General features: G+C 35.1%; 1 protein-coding gene across 5 annotated transcripts in view; it reads left to right on the plus strand.

Annotated features, from left to right (window-relative positions):
- Nucleotides 1-23541, plus strand: part of ATAD2 (ATPase family AAA domain containing 2) — a 94160-nt gene that overhangs the window by 56337 nt on the left and 14282 nt on the right. For 4 of the 5 annotated variants that reach the window (XM_073230057.1, XM_073230056.1, XM_073230059.1 and 1 more), the window contains 13 exons: nt 3501-3660; nt 4402-4492; nt 5180-5494; nt 5844-5976; nt 6329-6515; nt 7169-7354; nt 15209-15344; nt 16373-16569; nt 17131-17290; nt 19308-19430; nt 19552-19695; nt 21191-21586; nt 23024-23157. In XM_073230057.1, the coding sequence (XP_073086158.1) occupies nt 3501-3660; nt 4402-4492; nt 5180-5494; nt 5844-5976; nt 6329-6515; nt 7169-7354; nt 15209-15344; nt 16373-16569; nt 17131-17290; nt 19308-19430; nt 19552-19695; nt 21191-21586; nt 23024-23157 (2362 nt within the window). The remainder of the gene's footprint in view (nt 1-3500; nt 3661-4401; nt 4493-5179; nt 5495-5843; nt 5977-6328; nt 6516-7168; nt 7355-15208; nt 15345-16372; nt 16570-17130; nt 17291-19307; nt 19431-19551; nt 19696-21190; nt 21587-23023; nt 23158-23541) is intronic. The other variant, XM_073230060.1, reaches the window with a different exon arrangement.

Genomic DNA, 23541 nt, shown 5'->3' on the forward strand with positions numbered 1-23541 from the left:
AGTAATAATTTTATAGGACAATGTGTAAGTAATTATATGAATGCAATAGAAAATAAGATTTTTAGCCTAGGAAAAATACACAAATTAAATTTTAAAAAATAGAAGATATATTAAAACCCTAAAATATTTTGAATTCGAAAGACAAGTATGAACTTATGTTGATTTTTTTTCTTTTTTTTTAAGAAAATATAATTCCTAGCCCTGGACACTAAAAAGGCTAGAAGCAATCACAATGCAGTAACAGTTTGTACCCCCTAGCAGCCAGTCTGTGGTCTCTAAATACTGGACTCTTAGGAGAGATGGCAGATAAGAGAACTGAGGCAAGAACTAAGACAAGCATGAAATATCTTGTAATACCTGGAAGCAAATGAAGCAATCATAGACTACTGGGGTCATATCAGAATGACATAGTCAATTCTGAAGGAGTTTCCAGTGGCTAAAGATGGGACAATTTGCATATCAAAAATGACTGCAGTAAATTTAAGTGCATCAAATACATGAAAACTGTCAATCAACTTTTACTGATGATTTTTTTTAACCCAATTGGTCACTCTAAAAGTTGCTAAGACAGTGACTTACTACTCTGAAAATTGATAGACTGAAACAAGCATTTCTTTTTCCTGTCTTATAACCATGACTCAGAGTAATTTAATAGTTGATGAAGTAACATTGTTCTTTATAGGGAGATCACACTTAAGTGTAAAATAAATTATTGAGTTAAAAAACTCAACATTTTGCAACCTCTTACGAAATAATGGATCTAGACCAACTGAGAGTGATTTTGCTCTCCAAGGGACAAACGTATGGAGACATTTTTGATTCTCACAACTTGGGGGTGGGAGGTACACACTGGCATCTAGTGTGAAGACAAGGGATGCTGTTAAACGTCCTGCAGTGCACAGGACTGTTCCCAGAGCAGTCTTAAGTGATCTTAAGTGAGAAACTGGTATTATGTGCCTCCTGAAGTATACAATAAGAAGCACATGGTATCTTCTATAAAATAATGCTATCCCAAATAGTTTAACCTGCACTTATTAAGCTTCTAGATTTAACTTCCAGTTTATAGGAAATATGAAAGATAGAGAGAGGACAAGTTAAATGACCCAATCAGATGCAATCAGCCCGATCCAGATGTGGGAAGGAACCCTTCTATACACTATGGAAAGCAGTATGGAAGCTCCTCAAAAAACTAAAAATAGAAGTACCATACGACCCAGTAACTCCACTTCTAGGAATTTACCCAAGGAAAAAAATCTCTGATTCAAAAAGATATATGCACCCCTATGTTTATCGCTTCACTATTTGCAATAGCCAAGATATGGAAGCAACCTAAGTACCCATCAATAGATGAATGGATGAAGAGGATGTGGTACATACGCACAAGGGAGTATTATTCAGCCATAAAGAAAATCCTGCCATTTGTGGGTATGGACCTATAGGGTATTATGCTCAGTGAAATAAGCCAGGTGAAGAAAGACAAATATCATATGATTTCACTTATTTGTGGAATATAAAAACAAAGCAAAATAAGCAAAACATCAGTAGACTCAGACACTGAGAAGTGGCTGATGGTTATCATGGGGGAAGCGCTGGAGTGGGTAGTGAAATAGTTGAAGGATAAAGAGACACCAAATTTCATTCATAGTATAAATTAGTCATGGGATGAAAGTACAGCATAGAGAATATAGTCAATTCTTTAACTATTTTGTAACTGTTCTGTAACATCTTCCTATGTTGACAGATAGTAACTAAAGTAGCTGGGATGAGCATTTAATAATGTATGTAACTAAAAATGATAATGTATGTAAGTGTCAAATCACTATGTTTAAACTAATATAATATTGTACATCAGCTATAAAAAAAATGTGGGAAGCAAATTCTGCAAGACAAATGATCCAGTTTCTTCAACACATAATGTCATGGAAAAAGAAAAAAAGCAGGTGCAGTGGGAAATGTCACGGATTTGAGGGACATTTAACCAAGTACAGTATGGATCTTGGCTTGAACAAATCAAATATATGGTTATTTTGAGATAATAAGGGAAAATTGAACATTAGGTGATACTAAGGAATTATTGTCATGTATATTGGTTTAATAGTATTGTAGGAGTTTTTTAAGGTTCTTATGTCAGAAATACATACATGAAATAATTAACATGAAATGTTTACAGATTATATGATCTCGGGTTTTTGTTTAAAGCTGTTGGATAAAGACATAAAGGAGTACTGGTCATTAACAAAACTGGTGATAAAGATGTAGAGATCATTTTATTATTCTTCTCCATAATAAAAACTTTAAACTATAATTAAAACTATGTTTTTATGCTTTATATTCTATTTTGGGGTCCTTTGTTAAGATAAACACAATGGGATAGCAAGTGCTGGTGAGGATGCCGAGAAAGGGGAACCCTCCTACACTGTTGGTGGGAATGTAAACTAGTTCAGCCATTGTGGAAAACAATATGGAGGTTCCTCAAAAAACTCAAAACTCAAAATAGAAATACCATTTGACCCGGGAATTCCACTCCTAGGAATTTACCCCAAGAATACAACTTCTCAGATTCGAAAAGACATATGCACACCTATATTTATTGCAGTACTATTTACAATAGCTAAGATATGGAAGCAACCTAAGTGTCCATCAGTAGGTGAATGGATAAAGAAGAGGTGGTACATATACACAATGGAATACTATTCAGTCATAAGAAAGAAACAAATCCTACCATTTGCAGCAACAGGGACGGAGCTAGAGAGTATTATGCTCAGTGAAATAAGTCAGGCAGAGAAAGACAAATACCAAATGATTTCCCTCATTTGTGAAGTATTAACAACGAAGCAGAACTGAAGGAACAAAATAGCAACAGACTCACAGACTCCAAGAAGGGACTAATGGTTACTAAAGGGGAGGGCAGGTGGGGACGGAGGGAGAAGGGGACTGTGGGGTATCATGATTGGTGCACATGGTGTGTGGAGGGTCATGGGGAAGACAGTGTAGCTCAGAGAAGATAAATAGGGACTCTGTGGCATCTTACTACACTGATGGACGGTGACTGCAGTGACTCGATAATAGTGAATGTAATAACCACATTGGGTTTTTTTTGTGAAAACTTCACAAGAGTGTATATCAATGATAGCTTAATAAAAAGAAAAAGATATAAACAATGACACATTGTGTAACTTGCAGATACCATTTACCTGGTACTTCTATTTTTTTGATGTTGTATCCTTCGTTGGGAACTCTGAAGTTCCTATGTGAAATTATGTTTTATGAAATGGCTCCCAGGATTCTCTTGTGGTATTGTTAAGACCATCTCTGTTCTTCATTGGTTTTATTCTCTTCATGCCATGTAGTTGTTATTTTACCGATTTTTTTTAATCCATTGAAAGTAGTGGGATTCTGAGGTAATTTGTTCACATGTTCAATGTATTAAATTTTACTAAAAGAAGAAATGATAACAACATCCATATGATTAATCTGTTCTCTCTTATTTTTAAATTTAGTTCTATTGTTTCCACCCTGCTAGCTCTTATGGATGGATTGGACAGCAGAGGAGAAATCGTGGTCATTGGTGCTACCAACAGACTGGATTCTATTGATCCTGCTTTACGAAGGCCTGGTCGCTTTGACAGAGAATTCCTTTTCAGCCTACCTGATAAAGATGTAAGAATTTAACAACACTCAGATTATCACAAAATACTTGCCTTTATCATGAATAAGTTTTGTTTCAGTGGAAATTTGAGGATTGATGTTTTGTATGTTCTGAAGCAGTCATATGATTAACATCCAAACATGTATGTATGTATGTATGCATTTTTAGGGAGGCATTATTTTATTTAAAAAAAAAAGAACTGACATAATTTTTTAGTCTTTTTCTTAAATAAAATAATGCCTCCCTAAAAATACTCTAAAAATTCTTTTAATTTGAGTACAGCCTTTCAATATTAATCTTACAACTTTGCTTCCAATAATGTGGCCTAATGAATAATCAGTCTTTAGCCAAATAGCTAGCCGTGGGTTTTTCATGGATACCACCATATACTCCTACCCAGTGGCTTTATGTTTTTTGAGAACCAAGCAAGAAAATATAGGTAGAGCTGTCAGTACTCTCAAAAACAGTTCTTAAATATGTACCAGAGTGAACAATAGTCAGTAGGTACTTCATTCTCTCATTCACATTTATGATGAATAGAATTTGAGCACTATAAATGAAAATCTGTTTAACAAATTCCTTAAACTCTTAAAATACATCTTTTCATTTTTACTGTTTCATATTTCTGCTTATAATTAGATATTGATCTCTTTAAAATTTTAGATAATCAAAAGTATTTTAAATGGCAAGTATTCTAATCTGGATAATACTTTTATTATAGATATAAAAAATGAAATTGTTTTTATTTGTAGGCTAGAAAAGAAATTCTAAAGATTCACACAAGGGATTGGAATCCTAAACCACTGGACATATTTCTAGAAGAACTAGCAGAAAACTCTGTTGGTAAACATTGCTTTAAGTGTTAAAAGAAATAATACATGCATTTCAAAGACGGAACAAGTTATAGTCTTGCACGGTTATGTTTAAAGAAATACAGGGTTATATTGGTTTCTCATCTCATATATGGCATGTTTTCTTTTCACGAAGTCTGGATATTAGAGATATTTGATAAATTAACTGTCGGAATTGATAGCAAAGTAAGGTAGTAAAAGTAATAAAGTTACCATTTGCTGACTGTTACATTATCCTACTCATCTGTTAAGCATTCTACATATATTTGGATAATTTTCACATCAACCCTGTGAAGTAGGTAGCATTTTCCCATTTTACAGGTCTAGAAATGGCTGAAAGAACATAAATAATTCTCCAGAGATTACACATCTAGTTAATAACAAACTGGAATTTGTTTTGTCTGATTTTAAAACTCTTTTGTCTGATTTTAAAACTCTTGCTCTTGATCCCTGTGCTATAGTTAATGCTTACATATTTCACTTACGAAAGTTGATTGATTTGTTGATAGTTACTACTATCATGTAAGTTCACTGGTTGAATGCGAGACTTTAGCTTAGCCTTATTACTCCTAAATGTTCTGCTACTATATTGTTAGACTGATTTTTAATATTCTTTTAACCATGGCCATGCTAATAGGTGGTGGTTTACTTTTTTTATTTTTTTGGTTGCCTTGGCTAGGATACTGTGGTGCAGATATTAAGTCAATATGCTCTGAGGCTGTTTTATGTGCTCTACGTCGACGCTACCCACAAATCTATACCACTAGTGAGAAACTACAGTTGGATCTCTCTTCAATTAATATCTCAGCTAAGGATTTTGAGATAGCTATGCAAAAGATGATACCAGCATCCCAAAGAGCTGTGACATCTCCTGGGCAGGCACTGTCCACTGTTGTGAAACCACTCCTGCAAAGCACTGTTCAGAAGATCTTAGAAGCCCTGCAGAGAGTATTTCCACATGCAGAAATTAGAACAAATAAAGCATTAGACTCAGGTATGAAGCTTGATTGACCAATTAAAGGTAGTTTTCATAATATGGAAAATTAAATACTTCATACATTTTAGAAGTGTTTCTTTATAAAAGAGTACCTTGAAAGGAATTTGGTCATGCTTTGCCTGGATATTTGAGTGGAAAAAAACTTCACAGATTGCCCTAAACTTAATCTATTTTAAGTTTGGAATGCATTTTTATACTAATTTACTTATATCTACACAAATATTTTTCATTCTTAAAAAATTTTCATTGAGGTACATTGATTTTCTAGTAACTGAAGTGTTACATAAAGATTTGCTTTGCCTGCAGAAAAGTTACTAATGTTTTTTGGTTTTTTTTTTTCTTGTAGATATTTCATGTCCCCTGCTAGAAAGTGACTTGGCATACAGTGATGATGATATTCCATCAGTATATGAAAATGGGCTTTCTCAGAAATCCTTTAATAAGGCAAAAGAAAATTTTAATTTCCTTCATTTGAATAGGTACATTTCCCTTACAAATGATTTTTTTTTTGTTGTGTGAATTCCCTAAAACTAAATGAGATGGTGGTTTAAAAGACAAAAGATGCCAACTAATATGCTTTTTTATTTTAAAGTTAAAATACCAAAAATTTTGTTTTATAATTGTCCACTGTAGTAGAAATCACACTATACAAAATATTCCTGAAAATCTGGAGGTTTACTGTTTCCAAAAACCATGTGAACCGTACTGTTAGGATTAACTGGCCATGTAGTCAAAACTTTGATTTATGAAAATTTATAATCATTAATTCGAGAGAAAAATTTAAAATTTAATTTTTTTTCTAAAATGTACCTTACTACTTGCGTCTTTCAGAAATGCTTGTTATCAACCTATGTCTTTTCGACCAAGAATACTGATAGTGGGAGAACCAGGATTTGGGCAAGGTTCTCATTTGGCACCAGCTGTCATCCATGCTTTGGAAAAATTTGCAGTGTATACATTAGACATTCCTGTTCTTTTTGGATTCAGTGCTACATCTCCTGAAGAAACATGTGCCCAGGTAATTCATTGTTTCCCAGACTAAACTAAGACCAAACAGTCTTGCAGAGGCAAAATCTAGACAAAATTGCCTAATTCTTTCTGTAATGTTTTGTTTTGTCTTTCTGATTTCTAAATTTATGAAATAGAACTGTGCATAATTGCTTTGTCATTAAAGTATGAGTTTGAAATCCCATTATTACTACTTAATTATCTGTGTGACCTTAGGATAAATATCTGCCTCATTTCACCATTTGCAATATATGCATCATTGCATAATAGTACATACCTCATGATTGTTGTGAGAATTAAATGAGTAAACTACTTAAAACTGTTACATAGTAAGTACAGTACTCAGATACACAGCTGCTTCTGGTTTTGCTGTTTTTTAAAACAAACATGGAATGTGAAAGTTTTATATTTATATTTTTATATTTAACCTTGGTTACATACCAGAAAGTCCTTCTAAATTTCTTGAGCTGTTTTCTAATTGCTTAAAGCAATTATACTTTCCCAAAAATGAGACTTAGAAAGCATTTAGAAACAACATTGTGGGGTTGGGGAAAGCATTTTAAAAATACAGGGGTTTTATAAGATAATTCCAAGCTAATAACGCTAGGTTACTAATGTGCTGACTTTCTAATTGAATGTAATGTTTTTTTTTCTCTCTATTAGATGATTCGTGAAGCTAAGAGAACAGCACCAAGCATACTGTATGTTCCCCATATCCACCTGTGGTGGGAAATAGTTGGACCAACACTCAAAGCAACATTTACCACATTGTTACAGAATATTCCTTCATTTGCTCCAGTTTTACTACTTGCAACTTCTGACAAACCCCATCCTGCTCTACCAGAAGAGGTAATTTGTGGGTGAAAGATAATTATACTTTTAAAAGAGAGTTATTCGTACCAAAGTAATACAAATTTATTGTAAAAATTGCAGATGCTACAGAAATGAATAAAATGATGAAGAAAGGATTCTTATCAAAGATACCATGTTAATGGGTATATGTGATTGTTGGACAATGTGGTATATATATATATGTGTTTAGATGTGCAATAAGGCTATAGTACAAATTTTTTTCTCATAAAAATGCGATTATATGATGCACACTGTTCACCAATTTGCTTTATGTATATTCTGTATTTTTCAATAATAAGTCTCGTTCTTTAGTATGACTTTTTCCTTTTTTTTATTTTTGGAGTATAGTTGATGTACAATATTATATTGGTTTCAAGTATATCCAACAGTGGTTTAACAGTTACACCCATTATTAAATCCTCTCATCCCCTATAGTGCAGCTACTATCTGTCAGCATAGAAGGATGTTACAGAATCATTGGCTATATTCTCCATGCTGTACTACTATCCCTGTGACTAACTTGTATTAAAATTGAGACTTTTGTGCCCTGTTATCCCCCTCACCCTCCTACCCACCAACCCCAACCCCTCCCCCACAGTAACCACCAGTCACTTCTCAGTGTCTATGAGTCTGCTGCTGTTTTGCTCACTGTGTTTTGCTTTGCTTTTATATTTCACAAATAAGTGAAATCACATAATATTTGTCTTTTCCTCATGGCTTATTTCACTGAGGATAATACCCTCTAGATACATCCAAGTTGTCCCTAATGGCAGGATTTCTTCTTTTATGGCTAAATAGTATTCCACTGCAAATGTACCACATCTTCTTTACCCATTCATCTATGGGTGGACACTTAGGTTGCTTCCATATCTTAGCTATAGCAAACAGTACGGTGATAAATATAGGGATGTATATATCTCTTTGTTTTTTTTTTACATGAAGAACATTATGTTTACTAGACCCCCCTACACCAAGTCTGCCCCACAAACCCCATTACAGTCACTGTCCATTGGCATAGTAAGATGCCATAGAATCAATACTTGTCTTCTCTGTGTTGCACATCCCTCCCTGTGCCCCCACCACCACACTATACATGCTAATCGTAAGGCCCCCTTTCTTTTTCTCCACCCTTATCCCTCCTTTGCCACCAATCCTCCCCAGTACCTTTCCCTTTGGTAACTGTGAGTACATTCTTGGATTCTGTGATTCTGCTGCTGTTTTGTTCCTTCAGTTTTTCTTTGTTCTTATACTCCACATATGAGTGAAATCATTTGGTATTTGTCTTTCTCCGCCTGGCTTATCTCACTGAGCATAATACCCTCTAGCTCCATCCATGTTGTTGCAAATGGTAGGATTTGTTTTCTTCTTATGGCTGAATAATATTCCATTGTGTATATGTACCATATCTTCTTTATCCATTCATCTACTGATGGATACTTAGGTTGCTTCCATTTTTTGGCTATTGTAAATAGTGCTGCGATAAACATAGGGGTGCATCTGTCTTTTCCAAATTGGGCTGCTGCATTCTTAGGATAAATTCCTAGAAGTGGAATTCCTGCGTCAACTGGTATTTGTATTTTGAGCTTTTTGAGGAACCTCCATACTGCTTTCCACAATGGTTGAACTAATTTGCATTCTCACCAGCAGTGTAGGAGTGTTCCCCGTTCTCCACAACCTCGTCGACATGTGTTGTTGTTTGTCTTTTGGATGGTGGCGATCCTTACTGGGGTTAGGTGATATCTCGTTGTGGTTTTAATTTGCTTTTCTCTGATAACTAGCGATGTGGAGCATCTTTTCATGTGTCTGTTGGCCATCTGAATTTCTTCTTTGGAGAACTGTCTGTTCAGTTCCTCTGCCCATCTTTTAATTGGATTATTTGCTTTTTGTTTATTGAGGTACATGAGCTCTTTATATATTTTGGATGTCAGCCCTTTATCAGATCTGTCATTTATGAATTATATTCTCCCATACTGTAGGATACCTTTTTGTTCCATTGATGGTGTCCTTTGCTGTACAGAAGCTTTTCTGTTTGATATAGTCCCACTTGTTCATTTTTGCTTTTGTTTCCCTTGCCTGGGGAGATATATTCATGAAGAATTCGCTCATGTTTATGTCCAAGAGATTTTTCCCTGTTTTTTTCTAGGAGTTTTATGGATTCATGACTTACATTCAGGTCTTTGATCCATTTCGAATTTACTTTTGTGTATGGGGTTAGACAATGGTCCAGTTTCATTCTCTTACATGTAGCTGTCCAGTTTTGCCAGCACCATCTGTTGAAAAGACTGTCATTTCCCCATTGTATGTCCATTGCTCCATTATCATATATTAATTAACCATATATGTTTGGGTTAATGTCTGGAGTCTCTATTCTGTTCCACTGGTCTGTGGCTCTGTTCTTGTGCCAGTACCAAATTGTCTTGATTACTGTGGGTTTGTAGTAGAGCTTGAAGTTAGGGAGTGAGATCCCCCCATTTTATTCTTCTTTCTCAGGATTGCTTTGGCTATTTGGGGTCTTCGGTGTTTCTGTATGAATTTTTGAACTATTTGCTCCAGTTCGTTGAAGAATGTTGCTGGTCATTTGATAGGGATTGCATCAAATCTGTATATTGCTTTGGACAGGATGGCCATTTTGACGATATTAATTCTTCCTAGCCAAGAGCATGGGATGAGTTTCCATTTGTTAGTGTCCTCTTTAATTTCTCTTAAGAGTGTCTTATTGTTTTCAGGATATAGGTCTTTCACTTCTTGGTTAGGTTTATTCCTGGGTATTTTATTCTTTTTGATGCAATTGTGAATGGATTGTTTTCCTGATTTCTCTTTCTATTGGTTCATTGTTAGTGTATAGGAAAGCCACAGATTTCTGTGTGTTAATTTTGTATCCTGTAACTTTGGTGTATTCCGATATCAGTTCTGGTAGTTTTGGAGTGGAGTGTTTAGGGTTTTTTATGTACAATATCATGTCATCTGCAAACGGTGAGAGTTTAACTTCTTCTTTACCAATCTGGATTCCTTGTATTTCTTTGTTTTGTCTAATGCCGTGGCTGGGACCTGCAGTACTATGTTGAATAACAGTGGGGAGAGTGGGCATCCCTGTCTTGTTCCCAATCTCAGAGGAAAAGATTTCAGCTTCTCACTGTTCAGTATGATGTTGGATGTGGGTCAGTCATATATGGCCTTTATTATGTTGAGGTACTTGCCCTCTGTACCCATTTTGTTGAGAGTTTTTATCATGAATGGATGTTGAATTTTGTTGAATGCTTTTTCAGAATCTATGGAGATGATCATGTGGTTTATGTCCTCTCTGTTGATGTGGTGGATGATGTTGATGGATTTTCGAATGTTGTACCATCCTTGCATCCCTAGGATGAATCCCACTTGATCATGATGGATGATGTATTTGATGTGTTTTTGAATTCGGTTTGCTAATATTTTGTTGAGTATTTTTGCATCTATGTTCATCACGGATATTGGTCTGTAATTTCTTTTTTGGTGGGGTCTTTGCCTGGTTTTTTGGTATTAGGGTGATGTTGGCTTCATAGAATGAGTTTGGAGTATTCCCTCCTCTTCTATTTTTTGAAAAACCTTAAAGAGAATGGGTATTGTACCTTCTCTGTATGTCTGATATAATTCTGAGGTAAATCCATCTGGCCTGGGGGTTTTTGTTCTTGGGTAGTTTTTTGATTACCACTTTGATTTCTTTGCTGATAATTGGTTGTTTAGATTTTGTGTTTCTTCTTTGGTCAATCTTGGAAGGTTGTATTTTTCTAGGAAGTTGTCCATTTCTCCTAGGTTTTCCAGCTTGTTAGCATATAGATTTTCATAGTAGTCTAATAATTCTTTGTATTTCAGTGGGGTCCGTTGTGATGTTTCCTTTCTTGTTTTTGATTCTGTTGATGTGTGTTGGTTCTCCTTTTCTCTTAATAAGTCTGGCTAGAGGCTTATCTATTTTGTTTATTTTCTTGAAGAACCAGGTCTTGGTTTCATTGATTTTTTTCTGTTGTTTTCTTCTTCTCAATTTTATTTATTTCTTCTGTCATCTTTATTATGTCCTTCCTGCTGACTTTAGGCCTCATTTGTTCATCTTTTTCCAATTTCAATAATTGTGACATTTGACTATTCATTTGGGTTTGTTCTTCCTTCTTAATGCCTGGATTGCTATATACTTTCCTCTTAAGACTGCTTTTGCTGCACCCACAGAAGTTGGGGCTTTGTGTTGTTGTCATTTGTTTCCATATATTGCTTGATCTCTATTTTAATTCGTTCATTGATCCATTGATAATTTAGGAGCATGTTGTTAAGCCTGCATGTGTTTGTGGGCCTTTTTGCTTTTTTTGTACAATTTATTTCTAATTTTATTCCTTTTTGGTCTGAAAAGTTAGTTGGTAGAATTTCAATCTTTTGGAATTTACTGAGGCTCTTTTTGTGGCCTAGTATATGGTCTATTCTGAAGAATGTTCCATGTGCACTTGAGAAGAATGTGTATCCTGTTGCTTTTGGGTGTCGAGTTCTATAGATGTCTATTAGGTTCATCTGTTCTAGTGTGTTGTTCAGTGCGTCTGTGTCCTTACTTATTTTCTGTCTGGTGGATCTGTCCTTTGGAGTGAATGGTGTGTTGAAGTCTCCTAAAGTGAATGCATTGCATTCTATTTCCTCCTTTAATTCTGTTAGTATTTGTTTCACATATGCTGGTGCTCCTGTGTTGGGTGCATGTATATTTATAATGGTTATATCCTCTTGTTGGACTGAGCCCTTTATCATTATGTAATGTTCTTCTTTATCTCGTTAGTTTCTTTGTTTTGAAGTCTATTTTGTCTGATACTAGTACTGCAACACCTGCTTTTTTCTCCCTATTGTTTGCATGAAATATCTTTTTCCATCCCTTGACTTTTAGTCTGTGCATGTCTTTGGGTTTGAGGTGAGTCTCTTGTAAGCAGCAATTATATGGGTCTTGTTTTTTTATCCATTCTATTACTCTGTGTCTCTTGATTGGTGCATTCAGTCCATTTACATTTAGGGTGATTATCGATACGTATGTACTTATCGCCATTGTAGGCTTTAGATTCGTGGTTACCAAAGGTTCAAGGTTAATTTCTTTACTATCTAAGAGTCTAACTTAACTCACTTAGTATGCTGTTACAAACACAATGTAAAGGTTCTTTTCTATTTCTACTCCTTTTTCTTCCTCCTTCATTCTTTATATATTAGGTATAAAATTCTGTACTTTTTGTCTATCCCTTGTTTGGCTTTGGGGATAGTTAATTTAATTTTGCATTTGATTCATAATTAGCTGCTCTACTTTCTTTACTGTGGTTTTATTACCTCTGGTGACAGCTATCCAACCCTAGGAACACTTCCATCTAAAGCAGTCTCTCCAAAATAGACTACAGAGATGGTTTGTGGGAGGTAAATTCTCTCAGCTTTTGCTTATCTGGAAATTGTTTAATCCTGCCTTCAAATTTAAATGATAATCTTGCCAGATAAAGTAATCTTGGTTCCAGGCCCTTCTGCTTCATGGCATTAAATACATCATGCCACTCCCCGGCCTGTGAGGTTTCTGCTGAGAAGTCTGATGTTAGCCTGATGGGCTTTCCTTTGTATGTGATCTTATTTCTGTCTCTGGCTGCTTTTAACAGTCTGTCCTTATCCTTGATCTTTCCCATTGTAATTACTATGTGTCTTGGTGTTGTCTTCCTTGGGTCCCTTGTGTTTGAAGATCTGTGGATCTCCATGGCCTGAGAGGCTATCTCCTTCCCCAGATTGGGGAAGTTTTCTGCAACTACCTCCTCAAAGACACTTTCTATACCATTCTCTCTTTCTCTCTTCTTCTGGTATCCCTATAATGCAAATATTGTTCCATTTGGATTGGTCACAGAGTTTTCTCTATATTTTTTCATTCTTAGAGATCCTTTTTTCTCTCTGTGCCTCAGCTTCTTTGTATTCCTCTTCTCTAGTTTCTATTTCATTTATTGTCTCCTCCAGCGTATCCATCCTGCTTTTAATACCCCCCATTGTGCTCTTCAACGATTGGATCTCTGACCTGAATTTTTCCTGAGTTCTTGGGTTTCTTTCTGTACCATCATTAGCATGTTGATGATTTTCCTAAGCATACAATTGTTAACTAAGTAAAGTATCCCAGTGCCACTCTGCACAGTAGGGTGAAATGGTCATGGGGCCAAGAATTGCTTATTTTAAAAAATGAGTATCTATTTGTATTTTTGTGAGTCCATTTTGAGTCTTATATAATATTTAATGATTCAGCAATATTGTCTATGTACATAAGACTATAATGTATGAAAAATACTGTGTGTACCATTATTAGCTTCATTGAAGTTTGTCCATCTCAAAACTGCACTCAGTACCAGTATGCATGAGCACTAGCAGACTCTTAATACAGCAACAAGGCAAAACAAGAAAGAATGTCATCAGTAGGTTAGAAACTTCATGAATCCGTGAAAGATAAAGCAGTGGGATTAGATTGATGAAGGTAACTATAGTTGAAGCATGTGCATGAAAGGACTGCTTTGAAAGATGGGAGTGGTTTCTTGCTCTGGGTCAGTGTTAGGAAGGAACTGAAAGAGCCCTTGGACAACTTTGGGGTAATTGGCTTTCTTCACTTCTGGCCATGCCAAACAGCAGTCAACAGAGTTGTTTGTCCTCAGCTAGAACTGGCTGTGGGCCAAGGACTAGTGTGGCAGAGCAGTGACTTATGCATGGCTGCTGATACCAGGAGGAATGGAGACCCTGTGCTCAGAGGACAAGTTATAGGTACATTGTGTTTCTAATATAGGCCAGCTTCCATAATTACTGGCAATAGAAGCTAGATTAAACAGAAAAGCATCTATAGGCAGATTTCAAAGGCGTAAACATTTGAGAAAGAACAGCTCCAGAGGTAATCTTATCCATTCATCAACCAACAGACTGTTGTGGAAAAGTCTATTGGAGACATGAATGAAATAACTTCTCCCAAATTAAAAAACTCTGTAGGGTTGCAAAGGAGCAGACACAAAATAGGAAGATGGAATATCATGAGACCAGTAATTCTTACAATATATAATATAAAGGAACAAATGTATATACCACATTTTGTTTGTTTACTCATTTGGTGATGAACATGGGATTTTCTCTACCTCTTGCCCGCTGTGACTAATCATGTATGATTGTTGGTGTACAACTATCAATTTGAGTGTATTTCAGTTCTTTTGGATCTGTATTCTGGATTGTATGGTAATTGTGTTTTAACATGTTGAGGAGCCACCATAATGGTATCCACCATGGCCATACCGTTTTAACAGCACAGAGGTTCTGATTTCTCCAAATCCTCACCAACACTTGTTATTTCCAGCCTTTATTCTTATTGAACCATTGATTTTCATATCTCACTTTCACTTGTAAAAGTGAATTAATTGATATCAATACAATCCATTAAGTAAAATATAACTGTCATTTACCATATGATACAGCTAAAGAAGTCTACATATGTAATAAATTTGTTTAAAAAATGATTTATTGTTCAAGTAATTGTACATTAACGATATCAAAATAAATAAATATATTTTCATATTAAATAAATTTTAAAAAGTTAATAGCTTATTTTCTCTCAGAAATATTACTTGACAGACCCATGGCTGAACATTCAAGGTAAAAAATAGTTGTATGGGGGAGAAAAAACAGCAACCATTATTTAATATAGTAAATTACACTGTCTGAGACACCAAAAAAAATAAATCATTTCTTTATTATACAATTTACATTGTTACTGAAAATATGTATATAACCTACTGTTGCACTGAATGATTGCTATATACATAGTATGTGTGTGTATACATATATAATACATTTTTCTTTTTTAAGGTGCAAGAATTATTTATTCATGATTATGGAGAAATTTTTAATGTCCAGTTACCTGGTAAAGAAGAAAGGACAAAATTTTTTGAAGATTTAATTCTAAAGCAAGCTGCTAAGCCTCCTATATCAAAAAAGAAAGCAGGTTAGTTCCTCTATCTACGTTAATATATAATAATTTTGAAACAATGGAAATAAAATAACAGTTAAATGGCATTAACATCTTGTAATAACATAGCTCAAAATCTCAGTCATGAGGTTCATACCTCTACTGTTTAAAAATCTTCTCATTTTGCTTGCTATTAAATAAAGTTCTTTAAGTATACAAGGCCTTTCATAGTACAGCCCCAATCCTTGTGGAATTTGGGCTAGAATTCATGGTATAGCTCTAGTCTGTCTTTACAAGCCCATTTTTGGCACTTTTGTTCTCCCTCCTTCCCCCACCTCTTTTCTTACAAAGCACCCTACCTTTAAACCATATGCAACATATTCCTTCCTCTTCATTATTTTGTTCGTGCTTTGCTCTGTTAGTAATGTTTCTATCCCCACCCACTATCTCTGCTAAGGAACTACTTATCCCTCTAGTATAACTCATTTTTTTTCTTCCTTAACATATTTAGGCAAAATTAATTTTCTACCTTTATGACCCACTGTACTTTTTTCATACTGTTAACATGACATTATGGTGATACTACAATTATATCTCTTACTCCCTTAATGATTTCCAGCTAATGGGACAGCACTCTTATATTCCTTTTTTTATCCTGAGTACTCAGTGTATATCTGTTTAAACAAAATTTAACCTTTGTTATATTGGAAACATGCCCCAATCTTTCATTAGTTCGAAAATTAACTAGTAAGATATTTTCAATAGTTAGAATATTTTTGCCTGGAAAAAATGCATTTTCACAAGTTTTAGTAATGATTTAAGCCTCTTAATGATCTTAAAATAGACCAGAAATAATGACTTAGGAGTTAGCATTCTAGATTACAAGTTACCAATTATTGCTGAAGGGGTAGAGATTATGGTAGCACTTTAGTATCCAGACTGTCTGATTCCTGGCAGATCTAAGGAGGATAACTCCTGAAAGCCTGGCTACTATGTGCACTGAATCAGTTGTTACCCTTGATATAATGGGAGAATATTAACCAAACTCTTCTGTTCATGTGAAGTTTTGCAGGCCTTGGAGGTACTCCCTGTAGCACCACCACCTGAGCCAAGACAGTTGACAGCAGAAGAATTGAAACGACTGGAAGAGCAAGAAGAAGATACATTTAGAGAACTGAGGATTTTCTTAAGAAGTGTTACACATAGGCTTGCTATTGACAAGCGATTCAGAGTATTTACTAAACCTGTTGACCTTGATGAGGTATTAATCTTTGGATCAAGTGTGTTACAAACTATAATGCTTCAAAATTAGTATTTGAATAGTTCATGTGGTTCCCTCTGTACACTCTGAACTTTTTTCTCTACATGGGAATATACCAAGTAGTGTCCCAAGCACATAGAGACTTCAGGATTGATGTAACACATAATCTCTGAAGGGAACAAACGACTAGTTTTCTCTGTCTTAATATTTATAATCCAAACATTCTAGAAACAATTTGAGAATGCCTTAATGCTACATGATATATTGTGAACCTACATGGTTAGAATGAATTGGAGAACAAAGTCTTAGATTGACACTGAAGGATGGATAGCATTTGGATGAGGAAAGAGGTATATAGTATGTTACCAGAGATACAGGTGCCCAAGAATAAGAAAATACAAAACAAACCTAGCCGTAAATAGAGTCAAAGATTTCTTACTAATATAATACTATCTCTTGTATTTCTTCTCTTCTCCCCTATATTGCCTGGCAGAGAAACTTGACTCAAATATTTTTTATGTTCAGTTAATTTAGTAATTTGGTCATTTGCTTGAATTTTAGGTTCCTGATTATGTCACTGTAATAAAGAAACCAATGGACCTTTCATCTATAATAAGTAAAATTGATCTCCACAAGTATCTGACTGTAAAAGACTATTTGAGTGATATTGATCTAATCTGCAGTAATGCTTTAGAGTACAATCCAGATAGAGATCCTGGAGGTGAGCATTAGTGTCCTTTTTTTTAAGGGAGTGGTGGGCTCCTAACACTTAATGAGGGTTGATTTTATGCCAGTTGCTGTATATTACGTTTTACATTCACAGTTCCATTTAATCCTCACAGCATTACCCTTATTTTGCAGTTGAGAAAAATGAAGTTGAGAGGTTAAAAATAAGATCATACTGCTAGAAAGTGGCAGAGGAAGAATTTGGGTGCAGGTTTCTTTCACTTCAAAATCCCTGTGTTTATTAACAATTACATGATATATCTAATGAGATACAAAATTGCATAACAACTTGCCTTATTTTGAAACAACTTTGTTATTGCTCTTTCCTGAAAGTAGAAAAATTATACTCTATAGTAAAATAGGTTTGAAAAGATAATCTTAGTTAAGACCATTACAGTCTTTATTATAAACGTATACATTGTAATGCTTCCTAAAATATTTTAAAAACCAAGCCCTGTAGATTTATCGTGGTGATCATTTTGTAATGTATATAAATGTTAAATAATATGTTGTACACCTGGGACTAATATGATGTAAGTCAACTACACTTCAATAAATTAATAAAAATTCAAAAAACAAAAATATAAAACTAAGCCTGTTAGGTTTGGAGCTTTCTTTCCAGACCTTTTCTCTGCAGATACCCATTCCACCCTCACCTACCCAGTCTATAAATAAATAAAATTTATAAAGGAAGGTATTTCTAAATTATATAATCATATATAAAATGATATCTTCAGATACCTACATATTTAGTTTAAACTTACAATCTCCCAAGAAAGAAAGCTTTTTTCCCTAGCTTCCTATTCCTGTTTTATGGATGCAGCATCCTTAACTGTCAATGGATAATTTTTTTGAATTAGTAATTCTGTTTCCTGCATTAATTCTTCCCTTCAGTAAATTGGCTTTCTGTTTTTAAATTGTAGTACCTATAAATTAGATTGATTAGCATAGAGACCTATTGAGAGTTTCCTTAACAGTTGAAAAGCTCAGTTTTTCCCTTTCCACTTCTGTACCCCCCACCTTCCCTAGGCTTTTATTTATAGTTCATAGTTCTGGATTTGAGCAGTGGGAAACAGTCTTCAAAGCTGAGAACACCTCTTAATTGTAGAAAGAAGGAAGCATTTACTCTGGAGGCTGATAGATTTTTTTCTATTTCATTGCAGTCATGCTGCTGTTGCCTTTTCTGTCCAATCTAAAATTACTTTGGACCAGTGGTATTCAAACTAGAAGTCATCAGCATCTTCTAAAGGACTTGTTAAGATGCAGCTTATTGGACCCTATCTCCATGGTTGCTGGTTATATAGATGTAGGGTAGGACTTCAGAATTTGCATTTCCAACAAGTTCCCGGATAATACTGATGCTCCCACACTTCAGGAACCAGTGCTTAGATTTTGCCCTGCTTTTTCTTCAGGTCCAAATACCATGTTAGAAGCCCCCTTTGGATACTATAGCTATTGCAGCCCTCTGCCCTTTGAGGATGAATGTAAGCTAATCTTACATTCACTTATTACCTGCTTTCTATTTCAAAGTATATTCCAGTTCATTGGACTCTGAATTTAGTGTTTTTTCTAGTGTTTCTTGTGTAGGGTTGCTGTTTCATTGTCTTTGTTTAGTTTCTCTGTCAATGCAGTAACATCCTGTATATCTCTTCCAAAATTATTTTACATCCTTGGTTCACTAATGACACTGATAGCCTTCTTTGCTGTTTTTGTGGTTATTACGTTGTTGTTTAGTCTTGCTATTGATTGAGTCTTTTTTTTTTTTCCAATATTTCAAAGGTATCTGGGTAGGATAGCACCAGAAAATTATTTGGGTTTAGTCTGCCATATTGAATCAGATGTCTAGAACATTGGCTTGACAGCAAAAACAGAGTAACACAATTCCAGTAACTTTTACTATTCATGGTTAAAGTAAAAAAGGAATTGCAATGGCTGGCAATCTTAACCCAACATGTTGAATTTATTTTTGGTAAATTATTTTTTTTTAATGTTTTAATTATATTCTTTCTCAGATCGTCTGATTAGGCATAGAGCCTGTGCTTTAAGAGATACTGCCTATGCAATAATTAAAGAAGAACTTGATGAAGACTTTGAACAGCTTTGTGAACAAATTCAGGAATCCAGGAAGAAGAGAGGTAGGAAAATGATGAGGCATCAGTAAAGGGGTTTCTAATGTGGTATACTGAGCATTTTTAATTAATCCTTCATATAATTTTGAAATTTTGAAATTTGATATCCCACACGTCTATTTATAAGGTTGTAGTTCCTCCAAATATGCCCCATCTTACTACCATGTGATGTCAAAGCAAAATTCCACTCCTGCTGGTGATAAAAGATCAGATCCAGAGCAGAATGAAAAATTAAAGACTCCAAGTACTCCTGTGGCTTGTAGCACTCCTGGTAAGAATGTTTGGGTCATTTTTACTTAAGAAATTATAACCTTTATTCTCTTCTAAATGCCATTTACTCTCTCAGTATCCTTAATTTATATTTATGTAGTGAATTACTTTGATTTTGTTACTATTAAGGCAACACCATTCTTGAAATAAATGCAGGTTTGTACCACTCAATCCCAGTTCACCTTTATCTAATTCTGGATTGACCTGATTTGAAGCTGATTTTCATTTTCTATAAATCCTAGTCTATTTCCTACTAGTTCTTCCCTATTCTTAGGGTGTAACTCTAAGGGGTACCAACCCATAACGTGGGTTTTCCTGAGACTTCCTCTGTTGGGAATCCCTTAATTTCAATTTTTGCTCTTAAATCCCCATGAATGTCACATTCTTCCCAGCTTCTTAGCCTCTCAACTGTTCATTTGTTTTTTCAGATTTTGGTCATAATTCCTCAGTGCCTTGTTAGATCTCCAACATTTTAAACAAAAATTTTAAAAAGTGTGTGTGTGTGTGCAGCTGGGTGGAACCTTCCCCTATTGTAGTGCTTGCTTGTCCATCTTAGGGTAACTGATCTAAGATAGAGTAAGCCCTTTTGTCAGAATGGGGGGAGGCAGCTGGGAAAGGGAGGATAAGAAAGGCAAACCAGCAGGAGACTTCCACTACAAACTACCAGAATGTTCCAGTTCAAAGCAACCTTAAGTATATATGTGGAAATTGAGAATGGAAAATGACTCCCTTAAAACAATCCATTATAGCTGTATACCCAACAGGATTTCATGCATTATGGTCACCAAAAGATTTACACAAGAATGTTCTTAGAGCCCATAATCATGATAGCATATCACTGGGAGCAACCTAGATGTCCCTCAACATCAGAATGGGAAAATGAAGATTATTACACAATAGTGAGAATGATTAAACTTCAAGTACATACAACAGTGTGGATGACTTTCCCAAATATAGTGCTGTGGTGTGGTTAATACTGCATCTAGTCTAGACAGAATTTGTAGTCTGTATATACCTGAGTTTCTTCATCTATAACAATGATGTTGATAATGGGAACAAACCTGATCAGGTTAAAGTGAAATTTCAATGAGCTAGTTCACATAAAGAATTTAGAAGAGTTCCTATTTATATAGTAAGTTCCTATAGTAATTGAAGGCCATGTTTAGTCTTGCCCTTCCTCCATTTCATTCTTATGCTGCTGTCAAAGTGGTCTTTGTAATATGTGCATTAGACAGTCTATGTCATTGTCCTTAATATTACTCAAGGTTTTTAAAAAATGCTCAAGATAAAATTCAAGCTCCTTTGAATGACAGGTTGTCTACTTCCTACCTTCTCACAGTACTCTCTACTTGTGTTTGCATATTCCAACAATACAAAACTATGATGGTTTCTCAAACTCTATCCTCATATCTCACAAAGTATTTTTATCCCCACTTACTTAGACTTTAGAAAACTGTTGAATGTTCTTTTATCCTTTCTCTCTAATTTCTTTAAAGCTCAGTTAAAGAGAAAAATCCGCAAAAAGTCAAAGTGGTACGTAGGTACCTTAACGAAACGAAGGAGGATTTCACAGGCAAAAGATGATAGCCAAAATGTAGCTTATGACAAACTTGAGAGTGATACAGAGGAAAACCAAGACACAAGTGTAGACCACAATGAGACCAGAAATACAGGAGAGTCTTCAGTGGAAGAAAATGAGAAGCAGCAAAATACCTCTGAAAGCAAAACAGAATTGGGAAATAATAATTCAAGTGTGTGTAGTATTGAGAATAAACTTGAAGAATCCAGAAAGACTACAGCATGTACAGAATTGAGGAAAGATAAGATTGTTTGCAATGGAGATGCTTCTAGCTCCCAGATAATAGATACTTCTGATGAAAATGAAGCAAAAGGTAAGTCTTTCTCAATTAAGCAATTTAAAAGAGGTTTCAAAGTTCTTAAGTAACTATTTACCATCTCAGTTTCTTTTTCCTTGTCTTTCAGAGTGCAGATGTTAGTTATGAAAAATAGCAGTATCTTTACTTAATAACTACTAAGCTAGTAAATCACCATTGTTAAAAGCACACAGTAGCATCAAATACACCTGGATTTGAGCCCCTAGTCTACTACTTAGTACCTTGTAACTTTGGACAAGGTTTTTGACTTATCCAGCCTGTTTTCTCATTGCAAACTTGGGGCTGGGAAATGAGACATTCTGAGTATTGAATAAAATAATCCATCTAAAGCATGTAGCAGGCTGCTTGACTATACAGTTTTTAAAAGTTGGCAGGGTGCCCTCTCCTCATTCCTTAACCCAATTGTAGGTTAAGTCAGATTATTTATATTTTGTCTAATGATCCTGCTCCCTAAGTTTTAAATACAGAATTGTCTTCTCTGTGTATCTTCTTGGACCTTTAGCAGTAGATTTGTTTGGCTTTTGGAAAAGCAAAGAGAGGGGTAATAAAATTTCATTTTGGTTGAAAATAAGTACTGACTAAGGTAATGACTGGTTTTCTTCAAAAAGATTATAAATGGATTATAAGCTATAGACAAATCTTTTTCAAGGACTACCTTGAAATGAGTTCTAGTGTGACTGAGTAATCATAGCACAATAGACTAATATATAGCCTTTCCATTGTGACTATTTTAAATGGTAACCATCTGGCTGTTTAGTGTATTTTGTTCGGGTTCAGAGTTACTGTTTTTCCTTTTTTAATCTTTTTTAAAAGGACGATAGTGGGACAGGTACTTGTTTACTAATCAGGAGATTTGGCTTCTTGTCCTCGTTCTTATAACCATTAAGTACACTGACTGTAGAGAAGTCTCTTTATCCCTCTCAGCCTCATTTTTATCATCTGTTTGTGAGTAAATTGTTCTAGATCAGCGACCGGCAAAATTTTTATGTAAAGGGCCTGATGGTAAATATTTAGCCATATAGTTTCTGTCACTACTTAACTCTTCTCGAAAACCACATTGATACATGTATGTAACATGGCTGTGGTTGTGTTCTAATAAAACTTTATAGCAGTAGGCCAGATGTGGCCTATGGGTAGTAATTTGCAACTCCTAGATTACTGAAGTCCCTTCAAGCTCTTAAATTCTCTGATTCTTAATGCCTATGTAGAAGACATTCTGATCTGCTGAGGATCCCCTGAAATACTCAGTTTGAGAAATATATTTCCAGTGTCCTTAATTTTTGAGTGTGTAAGTCACAGCATCTTAGTCTCAAAGCAGCCTATAAACCAGAATTAGTGTTTGGTCTTAGTGAAGATATCCTGTTATTTAATCTGTTTATTTTGGGCATTATAATATCTGTGAACCAAATAATAGTTACTGAATTTTCATTCTAGAAATGTGTGTTCTGCGACTGACCCGAGCACGACGTTCCCAAGTAGAGCAGCAGCAGCTCATCAGTGTTGAAAAGGCTTTGGCAATTCTTTCTCAGCCTGTACCCTCACTTACTGTGGACCATGAGCGGTTAGATGTGTGTACACTGAAGTCTTAATTCTTTCCCTGTGCAGATTAGTAACAACCCACCAAAAGAGGGACCTCTGTCTCTCTTATAATGCACTGTGCCAGTTTGACATACAGTAAATAATGATCTTTATGAAGAAATAAAGTTGGTATATAGTAACATTCATAAGACAAGTGATTGGAGATGGCTAGTGTGTCGATAGTTTTTAACATACCTGCCTACATTGCTGATCCTATACATTGTTTTTATGATCATTACTGTGGGCATTTTAGTTGGTTTTTACTTAACCACAATGGCATGTTTTTGTTAACCAATGGTAATGGAATATCCTGGCAGCATCAGACTTGAAGAATCAAGGAAATCCAGTGAGTCCATTTCAGTCATGAGAAAGAA

The sequence above is a fragment of the Manis javanica genome, chromosome 2 (genome assembly GCF_040802235.1).
Source record: "Manis javanica isolate MJ-LG chromosome 2, MJ_LKY, whole genome shotgun sequence".
Lineage (NCBI taxonomy): Eukaryota > Metazoa > Chordata > Mammalia > Pholidota > Manidae > Manis > Manis javanica.